This window comes from Haplochromis burtoni, unplaced genomic scaffold (genome assembly GCF_018398535.1).
Source record: "Haplochromis burtoni strain Fernald_Lab_line unplaced genomic scaffold, NCSU_Asbu1 Contig_13, whole genome shotgun sequence".
In the NCBI taxonomy this organism is placed as follows: domain Eukaryota; kingdom Metazoa; phylum Chordata; class Actinopteri; order Cichliformes; family Cichlidae; genus Haplochromis; species Haplochromis burtoni.
The window spans coordinates 4,395,104-4,413,688 of record NW_024582374.1 but is presented as its reverse complement, the minus strand read 5'-3'; the positions used below and the strand labels follow the sequence as shown (position 1 = coordinate 4,413,688).

The 18,585-nt window shown below is 44.0% G+C and overlaps 1 protein-coding gene across 3 annotated transcripts in view; it reads right to left on the bottom strand.

Annotated features, from left to right (window-relative positions):
- Positions 1 to 18,585, bottom strand: part of sema6bb (sema domain, transmembrane domain (TM), and cytoplasmic domain, (semaphorin) 6Bb) — a 132,479-nt gene that overhangs the window by 57,974 nt on the left and 55,920 nt on the right. For all 3 annotated transcript variants that reach the window (XM_005932475.3, XM_042217189.1, XM_042217198.1), the window contains exons 2-5: positions 17,266 to 17,393; positions 15,954 to 16,068; positions 6,577 to 6,637; positions 6,368 to 6,430 (exon numbers count right to left, since the gene is read on the bottom strand). In XM_005932475.3, the coding sequence (XP_005932537.1) occupies positions 6,368 to 6,430; positions 6,577 to 6,637; positions 15,954 to 16,068; positions 17,266 to 17,374 (348 nt within the window). In that variant the 5' untranslated portion in view covers positions 17,375 to 17,393. The remainder of the gene's footprint in view (positions 1 to 6,367; positions 6,431 to 6,576; positions 6,638 to 15,953; positions 16,069 to 17,265; positions 17,394 to 18,585) is intronic.

The following is an 18,585-nucleotide window of genomic DNA, read 5'->3' as shown; positions in this document are numbered from 1 at the left end:
CACGCCTCGGTGCAAATATGGACGTAATTGTCAATGAAGGGATAAATTTACAGAGGAATGAGAAAAAAAGAGAGTGTGGAAAGCTACCAAGAGATGCTGCACAAGTGTTTGCACATGTTTGCATATGCAAATGTACATTTATATCAACTAGATGCTGGCAGACAGCAGGGTTTAATCAGTTCCTCGCTCTTGAGGCAGATGTTAGCCGGGCTAGCTGTATGCTGCAGACGATGACAGAGCAAGTGCATTTCCCACTGCACAGCTAACCTCTTCCTCAGAGACACAGAAATATGCACATCCACCAGCTTTAAAATAATTGTAAGCAATCACGCACAGAGAATCCACAGCAACACAACAACAAGCACCATTAAAACCGAGGAGGCTCCACCTTCAGCATGTGCTTTTCATCTATTGTCCAGAACTCAGCCCTCAGTCTTCGATGATAACAACCTTTTCACTCGGCATAAACCTCAGCTCAGAGTTTTTTTCCTAACGATCACTCTTTACTCCAAACTTCAAGAACAAGGTGTTTTACCTCCAGCTACAATAAAGATTCCTATCTTTGCTCTAACCAAAATACAAAACAGGTAAGGGTCGTAAAATATTCTGCTCATTTTCCTGTTTTAGGAGCAACCACAGCAGTTTTCATAGTCCCATAAAATATAATAAGTTATCACGATGACCCGGTTTAGTAATGTTTTGTACAATGGGAGCCATCTAAGGCAGTACATCAGGGGGTCGTATTTAGCAAGCTGCTCCTCTAAATCTCCAAAGTTTCCATTACATGCCTGGCTGGTCCCCTGATGTTAGCAACCAGGGAGAAGAGAGCACTGCTCTGCCAAGAGCCGCCATTGAGCCAGAACTCACCCACACACATATACTGTATACACAATACACTCACACACACACGCACACAAAGCCTTGGCGAACCCTCTTCCCCACTCATTAACAACAGGTCTGTCATTTCCAGAAAAATCCCCGATGCACGATTCTGACTGGAAACAGAGTGACTCTTCGTGGCAGGAACAAAGTGTGTGTATATGTTTGTGTGCATGTGGGCGGAGGATAAATTAACAGCGTTACCAAATTAGCACCACTGTGCTGTTCAGAGTGCTGCGGTCTTACTCAGCATGTTAAAGCTAATCCGCATCCCTCTGAAGCCCTTCTTTAGCGTTTGATGGTAATTCTGACTGAACACACCACAGGCCACAAACAAACAGCACGCACAAGCAGGACGAAGAAGTGAGATGATAGAGATACAAGAATAAATGAGCAGAGAGCGAGCCGAAACTTGGTAAAAACCTACAGCTCGCCGGGTCGTCCGAGCACACACACACACACACATACATTTTTCAATCTTTGACCGTAGCACTTAACCTGGATCACCTTTGCACAGCTCTCCAGCTGCAGACCTGCTGAGTAAACGATCACGTAAACCAGATTAATTCTAATTAAATGTGATTCTGTATGCTGCAAACATCATGAAAACCAAAGGCACCACGAACCCTTCTTTTCTTCATATTCACAGTCTTTGACCCTAAAAAGTCCTGGTCCTTGGTGATGAGCTCGAGTGCAGTCCACAGCAGTGTGTGGGGCCTGGGACGCTGAATACAATCAAAATACACAGAAACACGAGACACTGGCCAGTCCGAAGAAAAAGATGACGATGACTCCACCTGGAGCGTTTTAAGCTGAGAAAAAGCAATAAAACCACAGCTTGTGATGATTCTACACAGAAACAGTCGGATGACTGCAAACCCAAAGCTCCTCTGAGAGCACGATTAACACAATATTGATCAAACAATCTTGCTAAGTGCTGCTTATAATGATGCCTGGCCGCTCTTTAAGCATCTACTATATAGTATTGCCTTTGTTTGCGTCTACATGCCCATGCTGCCACAGCCTGATACACTGGCACAGAGCCACCTCTCACCCCCAGCATCGTGCTCTCTCTCTCTCTCGTGCGATTTGCTTTTGTGAGGAGAGAAAGGAAAGAGGGAAATAAGGAGAGCGAATGGCAGCGAGAGACAATCAAAAGGGCAAATACGAGCGAGATAAAGAGACAGCGGAAAGCGCGGACAAAGGAAAATCTAATGTGGGTAGAATATGCAGTGAGTGACAACAAGGCCGACTGTTGCATTCATCGACAGCAGCTTGGTCAACACGGGAAAAGAAAAAAAGGTGAAAGGATTAGGATATTGAATTTTCAGCCTAATTAGGGAGATACTATGTCCTTTGCGATCAACCAAGCAGAAACATTTAATTACAAAACCAATTATGAGGTGGCGAATGTATCACATCTGACACAACCGTCCCCCCGAGCAGAACGGGACATTTACAGGAGGTGAAGTGGAGGAGAGGAGGGGAACCAGTGTGGGGGAGAGGATAAGGGAGGCACGTAAAACAACAGAGTCCTGATTGTGCTTGTGGACGGGTAGGTGAGAAACAAAAGGTCCTTTCGCACCGTAACGGCGGTGAGAAGACCTCCTCGTTATGCTGCCTGTGGTTGTTCACACTGAACCAAACTAAGCCAACAATGTGTGCTGTTGGATAGCACGACAGCACTCGTGAATAAGAGGCATGACATCTAGTGTAGAAGGCCTGTCGTGCTGCCAGCAAAGGTGCAGCAACAGTCCTCCAGCACCGCGCTCTTCTATCTGCCTCTGCAGCCACAGAGACAAAGAGAATGAAATGTGAGGCGGAGGGAAGGTGCAGCAGAGAGAGACTTTAAAGTACGGCGTGTATAAATGTACAGGATTTACAGTGTTGCTGATGATCCCTCATCCATGTTTACCCAAACCTCTGCACCGTGTCCATGCATTAATGCATGAAATGGCTCTTCTTTTGTTAAATATTCAGGCATCCTCCTTGACCTCCAGCATGATAATCAAAACGGCAACAGGGGGTAAGAAACGCGCCCGCAGCGGTCTGATGCAATCAAGTGCAAAAGTGCTTCAGTAAACACTGCAGAGACCGATATAACAAGATCATATTGATACTGTGATGCACATTTTATCATCATCGTGGCATCATATGTGCATTTTAAATAACATAATTGTCTGAGCTCAAAAGCCGCCTTGCAGAATCTAAAAATCCCCAAATTTTCCAAGCAGCCCTTCAGCTCAATAAAGTCATAATGAATGAAGCAGAAAACACACAATTGCACACCAGCTGTAATTATTTACTCAAGTTTAATAGTCCAGCAGCTATAGTCTGATGACTGTGAGCCAATAATTTGGGTTTCCGCTGTGGCTGGAGGACTTCCTGGGAAAGACTTCCTGTTCTGTGTGTCCATTTATCTATTTTATCAAATGCACTCCAGAAAACGTGTTCCCACTTTGGCTCTTTACAGGGACTCCATTCTGCACGTTTACATGTAAAGATCTGTTTATTTCTCTGTATTTTGACATGCAGGTTAGGAATTGCCCACCCCTGACGTAGGATGTGGACTCTGTGAGAATAGTTTCTAAAAGAATTCATGTTCATGTGACCACTGTGCAAGTTCAGCAGTAAATATTAGTTTTATTGCAATCCAAAGGCATCGATATACTGTGGTAGGACATCAGGTTTAATGCTGTAAATGATGGGCTACAACACACCGCCGTTACTCCTGCACTATTTGCTTCCACGTTCCTCCTCCTCGACCGGCGTGGTTTCAACAGCTGAAGGACACAACGGTAAAACAGCTTTTGCTACCCCAACACAACTAGACTTTCCTTTTTCTGCGTCAAAGCGACAGACACAGAGTCAAACACGGTGACACGGTGGGAATTTTGGTTGCAAAGACCATCAAATCTGTCCGATCTGAACCGCTTTCACTGTGATGCTGAAGATGTCATCATGATTCTTGGTCGTCTTCTGTCTGGGACAGCCCAAACTCACACAGTGTGTACAGGACTTCACAGTATTTAACGATGCTAATTCAGATGGAGATACTTTATCAATAAATGATCTCTCAGGTGGACGCCATGCAGGTGCAGTGGTTAGCACCGTCACCTCCTTGGTTCAAATCCAGTCTGGGGCTTTTCTATCAGGAGTTTGCATGTTCTCCTGTGTCTGCAAGGCTTTTCTCCAGGTACTCCCACAGACATGCATGGAGTTAGGTTAACTGGTGATTCTAATTTGGCTGCAGGTGTTAGCCCTGGTGACCTGTACAGGATACACTCGGCCTGTCTCTCTATGACAGCTGGGATGGGCTCTGACCCCTTAAGACACTGATCTAGATAAGTGGAAGAAAATATTATGGATGGATGTTTGCATTTACTGTAAAAATACTGCTGCTATTCTCTTTATCAAGCTCTTGGTTTGCCACAAATTATTTCGTGTTTGGTTAGTGGTTTTGCTATGTCTTCATATCATTACTTAGGCAGTAAAGCAGCCTCTGCATGGTTAAAAAAATTACAGAATTTTTTAAAAATGCATTTTAAATACGAGTGATTATAATAATTGTACTTATTCTGGCAGAAAACAGAAACAGAATATGTAATATGTTCAAAAAGAAAAGCCTTCAAAATGTTGCATCTTTGCTAATACTGTCAGAGGTTAATTAAAAATGTTCATTGTACTGTTTTCAGTGTAATTACTGAAACAAAAATAACTGCGTTCAAGTCATATTTTAACAGCAAATATAAGATGTACCGTCAGGGAGTGAGTGCATGATTGGATGCAATCACACAGACACACAAACGCGCGCACACACGCACGTCTTTTCAAATGCATCTGAGCCCAGAGAGCTGACTGAGAGGACCTGGCAGTGTTCTTATCTTCCTCACATTGCCGTGTGACTCACAGCATTACCAGGCAGCACAGTCATTAGGGGCAAGAAGACCTTTCATATCTCAGTCAGCCCCACGGCTCTCCGCAGGGCCGGCCAACAGGGACCCACACTCGCCCCCTCCTTTCTCTGTGCCGAGCTTTTTGTCTCTGTCCCACTATTCTCCGTTGTGCTTCTGTCTGGCGATGTCTCACACAGATTTAATGTCAGGTGTTCTCTCACTGTGTTAAATAAGTCATTTTTTGTGTGCCTGGAGGGGACAGAGCCCATGTTTCCCCTGTCAACCACAACCATCACAGCTGCATACACCCACACACGCAGACACTGAATACGTGATGTTTGTGTGTTCGGCAGACAGCCGCAGCAAGGACTGAGTGTGTGTGCCGGAGATATAAGAGGTATTCAGGCGTGGGCTGCCGCCGGCTGCAGGGACATTTTACCCCATCCCTCCTCACCGCCTCGGCTTCCTGACGCCCACCTGCATTTTCCGAGGGCACAGATTGCAGGCCTAACTCACGACGGTGGGATGAGTTTAACGTTGCGTGCTCTTCCAATCGATGTGCACGTTTGCTCGTGACTGACGGCTTGGATGAGCAGGGACAATAATATGTGGTCATAGCCCTCCTTCTTAAGGCTGCGCCAGCAGGGCTGACAATCAGATGACTGGCACAGAGAAACCAAGGCTCCAGGCAAAAAAGGTAAAACGTGGCATAATTTAGGAGAGCAAAGCGTGTGCCCATGTGTGCACATGTGTGCAGAGACAGTGTAACTGAAGCCTTGCTGAAGTATTTTTCAAAGGAAGCTGATTGATTTAAACAGCTTTTTACTGACTTTGTGCCACTGTGCAGCTCACATGTGCTGCAAAACAACTCAAGCTGCAGAGAGACACCACTCGCTCCAATTTACCGCAAATGCAAATGACGAAATGAAACGACAAACAGTTCAGAGAATATGAAAAAAAGTGGTGAAAAACAGAGAAAATGCAAAATAAAATCAAGTTTCTATCCACCAACCAGGCATGTCCAAAGTCTCCTTCAGCTACAACCATTTATAGTTCATACAGAGCAATAAAATACATTTTTAATATCATCCCTTTACGGATTTTATGGATTACGAGCTACTGTTGTTTGGAAAAGCGATTGAGCCGTTTCAGCTGCTGTGATCAAATCATATCAACATGATTTATACGTGACAGAGTCTTCTAAAAATGACCGAGCCACCTGATTCTGCTGCTCCACTGAGATTTATTATGTCTTTAAGTGGGTACTTTTGATTTTCTTGTCCACTGTTTCGGCCGAGTGTCACTTTTCTGGTCGATGCTGTTCTCTGGCACAGCGAGCAGCTTTTAGCGAATAAACCTCCCCAAACACACAGTACTCAGGTCTGCAGGCTCAGTGTCGAGCTGGAAAACACGGCGGAGCATTTATCGGCTCAAGAGCCGGATACTTTGCCCAGGAGGGAGTGGAGACAAAATCAGAGCTAAAAGGAGAATTACTGGATGCAAATAAAGACACAAACATGACTAAAGTTAGTCTGAATCTGTTGGATGTTTAGACTCTGCAGCATGATTAAGACAGACAGACGCCGTCTCACCTCATGTTTGCCCTTCATCCTGCAGATCCGGATGTCGTTCTTGTTTGACTCCCACGTTCTTTTCTATAAATGAAATGAAACACGGATAAATGCTGCGGCTTACCCTGGCATTTCTCTCGTGGAAAATGACATTTTCCAGCTTGGAGACAAGTGACGTGCGCACCTAAAAGGCTGTAACTGCCATGCGTGTCTGCTAAGAAGGTGCTTACCTTGTTGTAAAACATCTCATCTCCTGCAGTGGTGTCCAGCTCCACACGAAAAAGGTCATCCCTGGAGAGGGAGACACAGAGAGGGAGTTAGACAGCACAGCTCCATCCAGAGCTAACAGCAAGGCAACATCGGCTCCTTCCTAACGTGGATTCTTTTGCTAGCTCGAGTACATCATCTGCATTTGTAACCTGTGTTTGCTTTGAGTATAATTTAGCCACAGCACACGCAGCTATGTGACGCAAACACACACAGAAATGCTGTTTATTCATTTAAAGTTCATAAGAGCAACAGAGATTAAGGAAGAGCTTTACAGTGTCTTCCATTTGTCCCAATATATACAGAAAAATGGCCCCAAATTTGGCTTATCAGTCTTTTCTAATCCTAAAATTGAATTAATGGATGATTTAATCAAGTTGTTACACTGATGCTTTCACGCCCCCACACGCTGTCCACATGTGGTCTAAAACCCTAACACCATGCATGTATTCATGACTTCCCAAACACTTCTTTTTTTGCACTCTTAGTCTGCTGTTTGCAGTAACCTTGAAAAATGCCTCCTAAACCAGAGTTAGGCTAAGAAGCTAACAGCTGACGTTTGCATATTGATGAGGGCCAGGACGGATCTGAAGCATGGGTTTCTTCTGAAGTGGCTAATCTGTAAATCTGCCACAGCCATGTTAGTCCCGCAGTATCGATCCATCTCTGACCCAGCTCTACCTTCCATCTGTGCTGCACGAACTCTCCTAATTTCTTTCACAGAAGGCGAGGCGCACAAGTGCTTGCTCATGTGAGCTGGAGAGTGTGTATCTGTGTGTGTTTGCATCTAATTTTACCGAGAGAGGCGGCTGTGAGAATGCATGCTTGATAAGAGCCCAGGTAGGCCAAGAGCCAGCAGGTCACCCCTCTTCTGAATAATTTATCTTCACTTCCTGTTGCTGTGTCAGAATATTACAGCCCTTTCAGCACATCAGAGCGGGAGAATTGTTAAGTGGCGAAGAAGTGCAAAATCACCAAACAATGGCTTGGTGTATCCCTGCTTAACAGGTCAAAGTTTAAGCATCCTCAAATCAGCGGAGAGGGCGAGAGAGTGAGACGTAATCTCATCCAGGCTGCTTCAGCATCGTCTCGGCATGATGAATACAGCAAAAGGCCTCCGAGTCGGTGGGGCTGGCAGCCAGCACTGTTGTCTCTCGTAGTGCAGACCATGAGGAATTATTTACACTGCTGCTTCTCTTTCCTTCTGCACTTCAGGTTGTTCGAATGACGCAAAGCCTGGATGCTTTTCTTTGTTTACATGCGCGTTAGCCGGTTTCTGTGTGCTGCTTGTGACATAAGGTTGGAGTTAAGGGTGTGCAAAGAGTTCACGTTTATATTGCAAGATGTGTGTTAAGCCTTCAAATCACCTCATAGGTTTTCCTGAGAGCACAATCAACAAGTGTCTCTTTGTAGCCTCATCTACGTGTACGATACCCACGTGCCGGAGTTATTATTTTAGAAATGCCTCCAAACCTTTTGACCTGGTAATTCAAAGTCAACACAGGCTCAATCGAAACTATTTTCTTACTCAACCAGCTCATGAACTTTCTACAAACACCAGCAGGCTGAAGGTCGAGACCTCTCAAATTGCCCTCTTGGCCAGGTCTCTCTTAGAAAAGAGATTTGAATCTCAGTGAGACTTTTACATGGATAAATAAAGGAGAACGATGTTTTTTCTTGCCATAGCTGCAGTGTTGTGCTGCTTTTCTGAGTGAAAATCCAGTGTGCAGCAGAAGTTACAAGCAGTGAAGGAACAAAAATGGAGGAACTGACACCGACATTAATGACTGAGAGGAGTCCGGTGTAAGTATGCGAGAGAGGGGACATCAGGTATCTGCAGACCACATCCTGCACGCCATCAGCATTTCACTGAGAGAGCAACAGTTTGATCACAGGCCTTCTTCAGACATTAAATTTAGGACATTTGGATATTCAGCGGCCAAAATAAGCATGCAGATAACATTATGGCTCTGCTATGACCGACACCCTCAGTCTTAAGCATGAGCCTCTGGTCATGGGTAGTTGTGCGCCTTCTTCTCTAAAGTGATACAATCTGCAGATGCAGTTTGGAAGAAAGGAAACCTTTCTCAAATAGAACTGCTCAAAACAAGGTTTGGGCATTTATTTGATATCTGGTTGCTGATGAGGTGTTTGAATGCCTCTTAGGGTGAGTGTCATCGACAGATATATTTTATTCAGCATAAGGCAGAGAAAGATATGTCCAAAACAACGTTCAATGGAAAAGCAACACTACAGTCCAAAGGAACAGAACTGTGGCTTGAAGTGTACTTAAGTCTTTTGAGTGTGATGGAGAGAGACGGGCGTCGCTGTTCCACCGTACAGCAAAACGATCACTGCTGGAAGCTGAAAAGCAGTTCCTGTTATTTTCATTCATTTTTCATGTTTTTGGTAACACGGTGAGGTGATCCTGAGACTGTAGGGCTGTTCGATATAACGATATATACCGGATGACGATATAAAAACGTCTATCATTTCATTTTACGCTATCTTTGTTTCATGGTGTCGCAAAATAAACTGTTTAGGGCAATCATTTTTTCATCGTTTTGATGGTCACTGTAGTGGCTATATTAATTTCTTAAAGTTCTCTCTTTCTCTTATATTTAATATAACCACACTACAGACGGACAAGCGCCTGTTTTTATGCGTTGTGGTTAGCAACAACGACGGTAACACCATCGCGTGTCCGCTTGTTTATGTTCCACATAAACCTTTCACAATAAAGCTCAAGATCCTGTTGAGACTTTTCAAAATAAACTGAATCACGTGAAAGAGCAGATTATTTACGGATGAGAATTAAAAAAGAGCCGCCAGGTGCTAAAAAATAAACCTTAGACTCAAACGTTAGAACAGGCTTTTCCCCGCAGCACGCCGTGTAATAAATACTCACAAAGAAAACGGCGGCCGTTACAACTTATGTCTAAAAATGTATCAGTTTCATGCATCGGTTAAAACACTCGACTCCAGCTACATGACGCGCAGCTGGAAACACTTCCCGCAAGACGAGCTGCCCGAGATTCACAGAATTTACAGAAAATGTTACATTTCTGTGATTTATATCGTCATCGGGACGATAGAATTCTTATATCGGGATATGAGATTTTGGTCATATTGCACAGCCCTACCCCGGGTTCTCAGGTCAGCTGACGAGCTGCTCCTGGAGGTACCAGGGTCCAAGAGGAAGCTCCGAGGGGACAGGGCCTTCTCTATGGCTGCTCCTAACCTCTGGAATAACCTGCCTCTGCACATTAGTGAGGCCCCTTCATTGTCCATTTTTAAAACTAGTGCTGTCAGCGTTAATCTTGTTAAGATTACGTTAAAGCCATAACCTCATTAACGCGGTAAATCTCTGTTAGCGAGTTATCGCGGATCGCCCCGTGCGTGGGGCTGCATGGCGTCAATGGGTTAACGAGCAGTTATGCCGTTAACGTCATTTTAACGAGATTAACGCTGACAGCACTACTTAAAACCCATTTTTACTCCTTGGCTTTTCACAGTCTGATCGTGATTTTCCTGCTATAATTTAATCTAATGCACTGATTTTATTGTTTTTATTTCATTTTAATTATTATTATTTAATTTTATTATTATTATTATTTTTAAACTTAATTTAATGTACCGTTTTTTTTGCCATGTCAAGTGTACAGCACTTTGTTTCCAGCCTGGATTGGTCTGAAAGTGCTATTTAAATAAATTGCTTGCTTGCTTTACATACTAAACTTTCCCTTCCGGCCTCAGTAGAGTGTCTCCCTGTCTGACTGCCACAAGCCAACTGACCTTCAAGAGTCACATTAGCGGGCTAACACAGTAAAAAACATCCAGACTGGCAGCAAGTTATCACTTCCCACTCCAGGTAATGCAGAATGTGCAGATAAAACATGCGCGCACACACACATACACGCCTACACGCACACAGACTGACAGCACAAACATCTTACAAGTGGAACAGTTATTCAAGAGTTTGAGTCATTCCTTCAGTCATGCTGTCAATTGGTAAACTCTCCAATTGGTTTATGTTTGTGTGGATTTGCCTGTTGGATCTGACTCGGGGCTGAGGACCACAGGATCCACAGCTGCTCGTCTTAACAGCAATGAAATGGGGCTTAACGCAGCAAGACTCTTACTCCACTTGGCACCAGTCAAATACAGAGTTTACTTTCATTTAGCGGGGATGGGAAGAGGACACGGAGAGGTAGCAGCTCTCAGCGGGCGTCTGGGGCAGGGATTTAGCAGTGCTTGCAGTCAGAGGAGCAACTATGCTAATGGCGACAGGATTTGGGGATGAGTGAGGCGTCTTATCAGGCCACGCACTCTGTCGAAGCTTTTGGCAGTCATACCTGCCACCACAGGTACTTATTCATACAGTGTACATTTTAAAACTCAGTCACCCTGCTGGGCCGTCTCTGGCTCACAAATGCGTTTGCACATGGATCTATTTCTTTCCAGGCTGATCGTTTACCGCCAGGAAGCCACAAACACTATTAGCCACTTACAAAAAGATAGAAATATAGTCTCGAAACGTTCTCTCTGCTTGCCTCCCCCGCTGCCCCGCCTGTAAGCTTAGTATTTTCTCATCATCCGGTTGGTTGACATTCAGATCAGATTTCTCCTCCTGTTCAGGAACAATTTCTACAGCTGTAAATTCAAATTAATTTTTTAAGTGTTTCATGGCCGCTTGTTATAAAGTAGACCTTCAAACTGCAGTAGCTATAGTTGTCTGTGGGAAGTTTTATTGCCCGACCGTGTGCATGTGTGTGCTTATAGATCCTCCCGGTGCAGACAGAATGGCTGGAACCAAGCTACATAGTTTGATATATTTACTACCGAGTCTCAGCAGTGAAGTTAGGCCTGCTGGAGGCAGGAGACTGGGTCATTTCCTGGAGGACAGCGGCGTCTCTTATTGGAAACCGCTTCAATCTTCCTTCCACTACAGCAAATAATCAGCACCATATGTAGAAACTAACTGTCTCCTTCTTTCGGGATGTTTCAAACTGTGTTACTTTCTGGACAACATGGACAGTAAATCTTAACGTGCATGCTCTTTTTTTTAGCACGGTTGCTTCAGGTCGGCTCCTGAATGGCGTCGGTGGAGAACCAGATGTTGCACAGCAGTGGCGCAGGTGAGGAGACTGGGCTTCCGGCCTTTCTGACCACCGGGGCTACTATCTGTTCAGGATCACTGCCTTCAGCAGACTGACAGGCATATGGGGACCATCATCACACGGAGAACAAACTAGAAATCACTCAACTTGATATTTGTCAGGTCAAATATCAGCCCTCACATGCAGCTACTCCACAGAAGAGAGCGACAGCTAAAGGAACACGTTACTAGCTAGTAATAAAACGATAACATGCATTCAATCTTTCTGTCTTAATGTTTACAGATGGCACGCAGCACGCCGTGGCTCGTGGTTATCTTTTCAACATGGCTGCGAGGCTATTCTGCGCAGGCCTACATAACGTTTCCATGTGCTCAGTTCTAAAGTTCCTGTTTGAGAAGGAGAACTGCTACCGTGGCGGCATCGCGTTGCTGTCACACATGTTTTCTTCTAACAGATGTCAGAGTAACACGAAGCAGCTGTGCCAGTCTGCCAGGTTCCTACTAACTCAGAGGTCTGCCTTGTAACTATTAATTTATTTGTCAATAAACTTCTTTTGGAAGATTAATAATACATGCTAAAACCTGAGGGGAGACGCTTATTACCCTGCGAGCAAGCTAATCTCAATTACTCCTTACTAACTTCGTGTGTGTGTCCAAGCTGTCATTATAACAGTATCGCAGAATCAGGTGCAGCGTGTTTGACAGTGTTGTTTTATGTGTTGCATTTGAAAGGCGAGACATTTCAGGAGGAACCGATGACTGAAAATTACATATGCTGTTTAATAATTACACATCGGGGGTGGCGGTGGCTGTGGACGTGGAGCAGGTCATCCACTCTTCCAGTCCATGGTCAAGTGTGTGTGATGGATAAAAGTGTGAAAACATAACATAAAGTGCTGTACAAATGTGTGTGTGTCTTAGAGTGCTTTAAATATACAAAATGAAAGTATAATATACTGTGAATGTCAGTGTATTTACTGTTTAATTGGCTCGTGTGAAACCAGTACATAAACAAGCTAATCGATTTAATAGGGAATGGTAATGTAAGTGTTTTTTGACCAGTGTGAGGTTGGCATTAATGGTTATAATGAAGAAAATGTCATATTCTGGAAAGAAGTAAATAAAATAATCGATATAGAAAATTTTACAAGTGTTCTAAAAACATCAGTTCTCACATCTCTTTAGCTAATGTTTTACTGGTCATGTTCTGTCGTCATTCTCCAAATGTCACCAGTTCTCCAGTATTTATGTTCCTATGCTGTGCGAGTGGACTCGAGGCTACTAAAAGCTAGTCTCCTGATACTTTTGGCTGATCGCTCAGGATCCACCGAGTCTCTTTAAGTCTCTCAAGAGACAAAGTTTATTAAAGAAAGGCTAATGGTCCAAGCAGGTCCCACAGGCTACACATCCTGGGCTTTGTGGTGCCATGTTTCACGGGTCAAAAACTATTGACTTTTTTGCGTGTGTTGATGTAACATCTGGGAGTACTTCAGCCTCAGCTGTACTTGCACATTTCCTCTGAGATGAATCCTGACGTTAGCACTAAGGAGTATCCACATGGGGAGCGATTCGCTTGTGGCTTCTGGGTGCTCGCAGACATTTCAGGTGCCGGTTGTTTAGCTAACCATCTGTTCCATTCACCACGCTGTCACGTGTCCAGCACTGCCCTGCACTCTCACTGGTGGTTGCTTCAGCTGTTTGGTATTGCCAGCTGCTTGTTCGTATCTACCTCCTTGAAGTTGTGGAAACTCTGCACCTCATAGTGGTTGAGTTTCTTCTACTGGTTATGAATTTAAATATATTGTACAAAATATATTGTGTATAATTTATTTAACAATAAATTGGGAATAAAAACTGATATGTGTACGTTAAATATTTTATGGTGCCCAGGTCAGCTCAAATGCTCTCGCCAGCATCAGTAGGAGGCGGTGAAGCATCCACCTCTCCAGGAGTACAAATTGGGTCGATGAGTCGGTGACGCGAAATCCGTCCTTGTCATGAAAGTTAGACACGGATCTAACTTTGGGTCTAACAAACTCTTAAAGCAGTGAAACTGCTTATCAGAGGGAACGTATGATTTTTAGGAAACTCCAGTCCAACATTAGCTGGAATAACATGAGCTTAGAACCAGCTATTGTTGTTATAGCCAATTCTTTGTCTGTGGTATAGAAGCCGGAAGGTCATGTGTCTAATCTGCATGTTGTCTTAGGTTAAATCTCTGACTTCGGTTCTGGAGATGACGCTTCAGGTGAGGAGGAAGAGGATGAGGTGGAGATGAGGAAGATGAGAGCAGTGGTGGAGGAGGAAGATGAAGAGGATGAGAAAGAGATAATGAGAAAGACATGATGAAAACTGAAAGAGCTATTTTTTCTTTTTAAATGAAAACATGGACGCTTTTCTGTAGTTCTTTAGGCAAATTTAGGAATTCTCATGCAAATGGAATGCCACTGGGATACGGAGGGTTAACCAGGCTGCTGCTTCTCGCTTCCTGTCTGGACACAGCTGAAGTTAAACTTGCTCACTTTGAGTCAGGAGTGTATGTTTCACACATGTGAAGTCACCAAATGTCACTCACTTTCCGTGATGTGTCTGGTCATTACATCGACGATGGCGCTTGGCGATGTGAGTTACTTGGTAACACATGTAGTGATAACCAGTGTTGGTCAAGTTACTTGAAAAAAGTAATCAGTAACTAATTACTGATTACTTCCCCCAAAAAGTAATCCAGTTACTTTACTGATTACTTATTTTTAAAGGTAATTAATTACTTAGTTACTTAGTTACTTTTTAAATACACGATTTACAACCTGAATAGGTGATAAAGCGATAGATCTTTCAGCCCAATTCTACTTTTTCTACATAATCCATCATACAAAATGTAATCAAATGGAAAAGTCTCTTTTTAAAACTTGTTTTATTAGTTTTAATCTTTTAACTTTATGCATCAAGCAAAAATGTAATTATATGCAACATTCTCTGACTGGAAGAAATTTGTTTAACATTTAAACCTATTTTCTGCACATTCCAGCACATAAAATAAAATATTTTTTGTGTTTACACTCACTCTTTCAAATAGATGCAAGTAAAACACAGCAGAAAATAAATAAAGTCAAAGACTAGCGGTCCTTTTGCTCTATTTTCACCTGTAAAGCAGGAGTTGGGTAGGCGGAGGTTTACCCTGGTGCAGGTGTGCCGCGCGGTCAGTGGAAGAATCCGCGAGTTTCTCTGTGAATTTCCCATTACGTGGTAGCGCACTCGGTGCTTGCTTGGAAGTTTAGGGGTTTTTTCGCTGTAAAAAGAAGTTTTCTTCCCACGCACAACGGACACTAATGTTTTTGTCACTTTTTATGGAATCAAACTCAAAGTAAGGTCAGTACTTCCACGCTTTAAACGCTGCACGCTCATACTCTCTCCCGCACTCGATATATGATCCATTGTTGATCTGCACACAGCTGTTGTCACAAACGTCGCACTTGCTTACGTCACTGTCATGAGACATTCTCGCAAAAAAAATCACGGTTTTAGTAACGCAGTAACGCAGCGTTCCTATGGGAAAGTAACAGTAATCTAATTACCGTTTTTGCAATAGTAATCCCTTACTTTACTCGTTACTTGACAAAAGTAATCGGTAACGCGTTACTGCCCATCTCTGGTGATAACAGGCAGTCCAAGAGATTTTAAAACCCCAGGTAAGTGACATAATGTACATTAGTATATACACTGATCGGGCATAACATTATGACCATCAAGGTGTGCAAAAGTTGCGAGGTGGAGTCTCCATGGATCGGACTGAGATCTGGGGAATTTAGAAGCCAAGTCGACACCTCAAAAGCAACGTTGTGCTCCTCAATCGTTCCTGAACGATTCTTGCTTTCAGCACATTATCCACAGTGATCAAGGAGCACCGTTCACCTCTGTTCCTTCATTGAACCACTTTTAAAAGATACTGACCCCTACGGACCGAGAAGACCCTGCAAGACCTGCAGTTTATAAGCTCCAAGTCATATAGCCATCACAGTTTGGCCTTTTTTCAAACTTGCTCATTCTTCCTGCTTCTAACATCAACTGTGAGGACAAAACGTTCACCTGCTCCCTGATATATCCACCCACTAACAGGTGCCACAATGAAGACATAACCAGTTATTCACCTCACCTAGCAGCAGGTACAGGCCCGATCGGTACATCTACACGTGTGTCTGCATGTGTGTGTGGGTCGCGTACCTCGCTCCGATGTAGAGCGTCCGATTGACCTGCAGGATCCTCTGGACGTGCAGAGGCTCTTGTCTCAGCCACGTTTTGTGCGGTCGGCCCAGAAACACGGGGTATCTTCTCACCACTGTCAGAAAATCAAACAGAATGGCTTCTCTGAAACGGACATCCATCTTTGCCAAAAGTACTCAGCATAAAAGTGGTTTTGTGTTAGTTTGTTTTGACAGTTCAGCCTCAGTAACAGGTATTCAAGGTGAAGTGGAGAAAGCATTTGAGATCTGCATTTGAAAGCACAGCTGACGCGCTACTTTAAATGTACCGAGACATGGAGGGGAGCGTAGACAAATAATCTGAAAATGAAAGATGTCTGATCTGCACCTCATATGTCATTATATTCACAAGTTTTTGTTTGTTGGCTGATTGAGATTCACTTTTGATGGATTGTTCATTTACATGCAGCCTTTTGTTGACAAGTTTGGCAATGCATGTTCTGCCGGCTGATTCGGATAATTCAAAAAGACAGAAACAAATATCAGAAAGGTAAATGATCAGTGCTGTACATCGAGGAAGAGGAAGGGAACGGAAGATGGAAGAAATAAAACATTTCCAGTCATGCTGTACCACAGATTTCTAAGGAAAGCTGGTATATTTCTATCTGATATTATTTCATGTGCTCAGCACAGTCTGCTTTTTTCTTTTCATTTCTATATTTTTCTTCTTCTACTTCATTCCTATCCTGTATGTCTTATCTTTGCTCCGGTTTCTGCATCACTCTGACCCGCTGTGATTGGGCCTCTGACTTATGTTTCCACTTATACCTGCTGTAAACCACAGCTGTTGGGTCTACTGCAGCCTAGCCAATAGGCAGCACCCAGTAGTCAGACACGTCTACGCTCAGCTGTTCATTATTGATATACAAAGAAGGGCCTGGACTTAGCTGGAAAACCACTGGTCAATATTATTGAACTGCAGTCAATCTAGATCAGGGCTAAGCCAGAGACTGCAGAGCCGATACGGAGCCACAGAGTCTGAGCGTTCGAGGGGCCGTATCTCTCAAGGGTCTGAGCTCATGTGTGGGAAAGTCACGAATGCGAGAGCCCCTTCCATGGCTTCGGTCTCATTCCCGAGCGTGACCCCACGCTTCAACGCGTTTTGTGTGAAATCTCCACAGCCACCATCGTGACCTTAACCTTTCGCCGTAGCCTCCCCCCCTCATTCATCACCATGCGCATTTGGCTGTAACCCAACACTTCACATCATGTCGTGGGTGAGAGAAATGCAATGGAGGAAAAGGGAGTAGGAGCGAGAAAGCGAGGGGTCAAACCTTCTGTAGGGATGAAGTTCAGGGGCCCTGGTTCCTCCGGGAAAGCCGAGCTAGCCGTTCGCAGCAGCCAACACAGCAGGAAGAAGTAGGAAGGGGCCACAGCTGCCATAGCAACCCAACTGCAGAGTCTGTGGAAATAGAAAAAGGGAGAACTCGGGTGAGTTGTGGTAGACACATTCACTAGCAGGCTAGTTCTCTCGAGTTCATCTTTGTATTCACACAGCATCTGCGTCTCCGTCCTGTCGGGAGGGGAGATAAACATCTGCTCAGGGTGACGGATTAAGTCATCCACTCCAGGAGAAGTGTCCAGTCAGCCACCTCTCACTGTGGCATCACCACATCAAACATCACATCACAATGACACATCCAAATCCTACGGGAAAGAGACATCAGAGGAAAAAGAGAGGTTGACATCCTGTCAAAGACAGAGGACAACGTATGTCCCATACACCGATCGATAAAACCCTCTGTGGGCATAAAGGGAGAGAGACGGGCTCGATACGCGTCACGTATTATCCAGTATGAGAGACAGAGAGAAAGAGAAGTGGTGGTTTACTTAAATGAAATGCTTTCCAGTGACGCAAATCATTTTTCACCGGGCAACACCGAGACTTGTAGGTCTAGAACGTAATTCATGTGGAAATACAAATGATACCCAAATGAAGTTAGCCTACACAATCCATCTGCAAAACGATGGCTCCAGCACTTAGCCTTGAAGGAGGAAAGCACTCAGAATTGATATCGACTTAAACCGCAAACCTCAAAAGGTATGACGAGCTGGCTACCCCCCCCCATCTCTGTTTGTGAGACTGAGCTGCCAGAGAGAACTTTATAAAGTTGTTATAGTCTTAAGATCTGACTCATCTGTAATTATAGTAAATTTCCTGCCTTGCAATAAATTGTGTTTTCAAAGGAATTCCACAGAAACACGGCAATTTACAAAGCCCCACAGCTCCACACTTATCTCATGGCGTCATTTGCTTTGAAAATCTCGCGGGGAGGCAGTCCCCTCCACCCCCACCACTGCAAACACAAAGCATTTTCTTTTACAGTCATGCACAATTGCAACATCTAACAACACCTGACATTTGAATCTGGATTTCTTTATGCAAAATGCTTTAACATTTGCCTGTGGTCACAGGCGCGCATGGTGTAACGCTGACTGTACAGTGTTGTTATATCTGCTGTTGTTTCCATCAAAGGGCATCGGTGATGCTCATTTCCACCTCCATGTTTTTATCGCTGACTTTTACTAGAGTAACTTGAGTGCATCATTCCCTGTTAAAAAAGTCATCACGCCTCAGTTCAGGTGACCGTGAG